The 4528-nt window shown below is 33.6% G+C and overlaps 1 protein-coding gene across 1 annotated transcript; it reads right to left on the bottom strand.

Moving 5' to 3' along the window:
* Positions 1 to 557: 557 nt before the first annotated feature.
* LOC105800909 (14-3-3 protein 4) lies at positions 558 to 3664 on the bottom strand. The gene is made up of 5 exons (XM_012632273.2): positions 3515 to 3664; positions 2394 to 2907; positions 2157 to 2279; positions 1296 to 1412; positions 558 to 876 (listed from the first exon to the last, which is right to left on the bottom strand). Exons 2-5 carry the CDS (start codon positions 2877 to 2879, stop codon positions 814 to 816), a joined length of 789 nt encoding a protein of 262 aa, XP_012487727.1. The 5' UTR covers positions 2880 to 2907; positions 3515 to 3664; the 3' UTR covers positions 558 to 813.
* Between the last annotated feature and the right edge of the window lie 864 nt (positions 3665 to 4528).

Below are 4528 nucleotides of genomic sequence, written 5' to 3'. Positions count from 1 at the left end.
GCTCAGTGATTAAAATGTTACAATACGATAACGTAAGTGACTAAAATGTAACATTTCAAACATAAGTGACTAAAATATAACCTGAGGTAAACAAAAGTGACTATTTTAGTAGTTTACCATTCCCTTTACTTCTTTCTTCTCTATTGATTTCAATACTAAGTGATTTAGTCTTGATCGGAAAATAAATTATTTAGTCTTGATCGGAAAATAAATTATTCTTTAAACACTTCAATTTTTCAGAAAATATGATAATTTGAACTACTATATCCGAATGAAGATAATTTTAATTGGATGGTTTTAGATTTAAACCATTTTTTAATTTCAATCATTCATGTTCAAAACTCGAATTATTGATTTTTTTTTTTAAAGTTGGACACTTTAAGATTCTTATAAAAGTTAAATGAAAACTTATAGTAAAAGGCAATAAGCCAACAATTCAATGGAGCAGTACCTCAAACAAGGCAAAATCACATCCCCCTCAATAATAGTAATAATAATAAAAGCAAACACTTTGGAGCTTTAAGTACCTTCAGATTCATTTGGCAAATGACAAGAAGTTCAAAACAGGACTGAATTAACATTCAATAAACTCGAATTTAGCATTACAACATTGAAACCAAACAAAACCAAATTCATGTCCGAATGATAATAATAATCCATTGGAATGTAAAATTTCAACTCCAAGTACTGATAAATGTAAAAATAAAAAAAATAAAATAAAAGGAACCTTCTACACCAGCCCACATTTGCATGTACGTAAAAGTACAACCTGCAACATAAATTACAGAGTACATATCATATGAACTTAACTCATCACTGCTGTCCCTCCCCTGACTCGGGTTTGGAAGCTTCCTTGATCTCGTCTCCAGCTTCATCCTAAAATTAATGAAAACATACATCAAATAAATATAGATCACCCCATTCAACCAATAACATGAGAATACTTTTTAACTGTTTTTACTTTTTCTTTTTTTCTTTTTAAAAAAAAAAAGGAAAATCCCAATCACTTGCAATGTGCAACTTTGATTAACAAAAGTTTGCATGAGTAATCCAACATCCCAAGTCAGCCCAGAAAAGACTTAGGAAGAAAGTATAACCTGTTATGTGGCCTGTTGACTTCCGACATGGCATTTTTAATACAGTAAACAAAGCAGAATGATCTTAGAGATTAACTGAAACTTTTTAGTCTTCACAGAATTAAATGACTTAAAGTTTAAAAGGCCATAACAGAAACTCATGAACTTCACTTTAGACACTAGTTCAGAACAACTATGATGAGAGAGAGAGAAAGAGACCGTGATATCAGATGTCCAAAGGGTTAGGTTGTCCCGAAGAAGTTGCATGATCAATGTACTATCCTTGTAGGATTCCTCACCCAATGTATCCAACTCAGAAATAGCCTCATCAAATGCCTGCCAAATGAATAACATGTCATTTAATGATAGAACAGAAACAATCTTTAGATATTCAATTCATGTCCTCAAAGAAGATATTTCTGAATCTCTTCATATAAGAACAATCTAAATCAATGCCTAGTATATATAGGGTAAAATTAATAAATCTCATTAAGGGTGGGTTTGGATGGGCGATAGGGTGTGGTGCGTTTAGCTTACTTTTTGTCTCACGCTACAGTATCACTACAGTATCTAATCTCACCGCCACCGCTATTTTTACACTAACCGCAGGTAAACGCACCGCCCATCCAAACTCACGGATAACAATTTACAAGATCACAGGACCTCATATAAATAATCACTAACATGTTAATTATGTAGACTCACTCCATGCTACAAAGCAACATATTTCATGAGCAGAAACTCTATAGCCATTACTTCAAACTTCTTCTAAGCTCAGTGTTCATACCAGTACAAGTATCAACCAAATTAGCAAAATATTTTTAGGAGTTAAAAGGTTCAGTTATTGGCCAGCAACTCTTGCAAATATAACCCGAGTTACGACAAAAGCAGATCAAGTTGAGGCATAATTACATTATAATAATTTATTATAACATCCTAAACAGATGGACCATACCAAGATAAGTTTTAAAAAAAAAAAAAAAAAGATAACTAAAACTACATAATTTACTTCATTATCTGTTCTATCTCGATAAAGACAATTAGACAAGAAACCAATATATATTAGAAGAGGATAAACACCTGTTTTGCAAGATTGCAAGCACGATCAGGTGAGTTAAGAATTTCATAGTAGAAAACAGAGAAGTTAAGAGCAAGTCCCAGCCTAATTGGGTGAGTTGGCGCTAGGTCACCGAGAGCAATATCCTGCCATCACAAGAAAAAAAAAAAGAACACCACTAAGAACTTCTATCTGAAGATGCTCAAGAAATTATAGAGAAACTAACACATTGACAATATTGCATTACCAATTTCACCCACCTGTGCAGACTTGTAAGCCAACAAAGTGCTCTCAGCAGCTTCCTTCCTCTCAGCAGCAGTCTTGAACTCAGCAAGATACCTATGATAATCACCCTTCATTTTAAGGTAAAACACCTTGGACTCGGCAGATGAAGCTGAAGGAATGAGGTGAGACTCAAGGAGGCTCAAAATCCCATCACATATCTTGCTGAGCTCAGCTTCAATCTTGCTCCTATACTCCTTGATGGTTGCAACATGATCCTCATTTCCTCTGCTCTCTTCCTTCTGCTCAATAGAAGAGATAATCCTCCATGAAGCCCTCCTAGCCCCAATAACATTTTTGTAAGCTACAGAGAGAAGGTTCCTTTCCTCGACAGTCAGCTCACCAACATCTACAGTTTTTGCTACATTTTCCATGAACTCTACCATTTCCTCATAGCGCTCGGCCTGCTCAGCCAGCTTGGCCATGTAAACATTTTCCTCTCGTGATGATTCGGTTGGCGACATCTTTACTATATCAATCTAATACTTGATCCTGCAATACGAAAATATTTACTTTTATTAAACAAGCATTTCTAATGAATTTTCATCGGTCTAAACAAGTGCATCTGTATCCGGAGCAACCATTGGAAACATTCTCATTCCTCTATACTAAAACATCAAGTCTTAAAATTTTACTTCTTTCTTTCATCCAAGTTCTCAAACTTGCAGATCGATTAAAAACAGCTACAGCCTAAACATAATTTTAATAAAAAGAGATGGATATTAGCACTAGCTACTGTCCTTTCCTTTTCAACAGTTTCCCAGTAACCAAACAGATCAAAGTCATACCATTTTTTGGTTACTAATTTTTCTCTACTCTAAATATGAGCAGTAGAACACTCGGAACAAAAAACTTTCCTGTGTTTTTTTCAGCTGATTTGCAGGAACCCAACAGATCCAACAAATAGAAGAAGAAAAGAACGCCGATTTGTTAAATCAATCATAAAAAGCTCAAACCTCAAACAGATCGAATAAAAACCGCTAAAATTAAATCAAAGAAAAACTAAAAAATCACACAACACATCAATCAAAATAAATAAATAAAATACATAAATATCCATAACAAAAAAAAAGAGAAAATCGGTTCAAAAAGAACATACTGATAGAAAACTTCTGTTTCTTTTTTTCCCTTTTTTTTTCTTTCCACAGCGAGGAGCGTAAGCAAGTAAGGGGGAGGCTGCTCTATTTCTTAATAGTAGATTTAATTTTAATTTATTATTAAAGAAAAGGAGTGTGAATGGGAGGAACAAGGAAAAGTCAGTGGTCCAATGAGAAGAAAAGAAATTGTCGTTGACCGTCAATTTATTTTACATAGATTTAACTAAGGGTAAAATTGATATTTTGTCAAATACATTTTCTTCAATAATTAAAACTCTTAAATGAGAGTGTTGGCTTGATGGTAAAGATATTTATCGTTTCAAGTGCGGCTTGAGTTCGAGTCACATTAGTTACGTTGCTGTTAACACTTTATTCTCTTCTTGTTATTCATAAAAAAATAATTAAAATTCTAACAAATTAAATATAAATTATAATAACTCTAGTAAAAATTACATAAACTCGAACATAAAATTTTAAAATTTTCAAAATTTCATTAGACATATATAATAATACTCATGATTAATTAAACAAATAAAATATATTCATTATATAATTCCCTTACTCAGCCGATGCTTGTTCTCTAGCATGATATCCACTAAAAATAATTCATCAATCCTTTTCAAAATCAAAACCCCCTTTCCTAGTCCAGCATACTGCAAACAATTAGGTGAATCAAAAATAAATAATTGCTAACCTCAATCAATAAGCATTTTATAAAATCTCGAACAGTATCTCAAATTCAACTATTTCACTAAATTTAGGCTTAATCAAACATGTGAAACGATCATTGTAGTACCCAATTATTGCTCGGGGCCCAAACCAAATACTAAAACTAAGTACAATCACAAACCCAATAAAACTTGGGCCAATCCTAATCCAATTACAAGGCCCAATTAGCCTAAAATTTCAGAAACCCTAAGTGGCTTAGCAGCAAACTAGCACCGCATGCCCCACGTCGCAGCAACCTCGCCCACGTACAGCAGTCTCTGCGCACGGCGTGCACGTCGCCCCAACAT

Source organism: Gossypium raimondii, chromosome 7 (genome assembly GCF_025698545.1).
Source record: "Gossypium raimondii isolate GPD5lz chromosome 7, ASM2569854v1, whole genome shotgun sequence".
In the NCBI taxonomy this organism is placed as follows: Eukaryota; Viridiplantae; Streptophyta; class Magnoliopsida; order Malvales; family Malvaceae; genus Gossypium; species Gossypium raimondii.
Note: the sequence above shows the minus strand (reverse complement) of the source record. Positions and strands in the feature narration are given on the sequence as shown.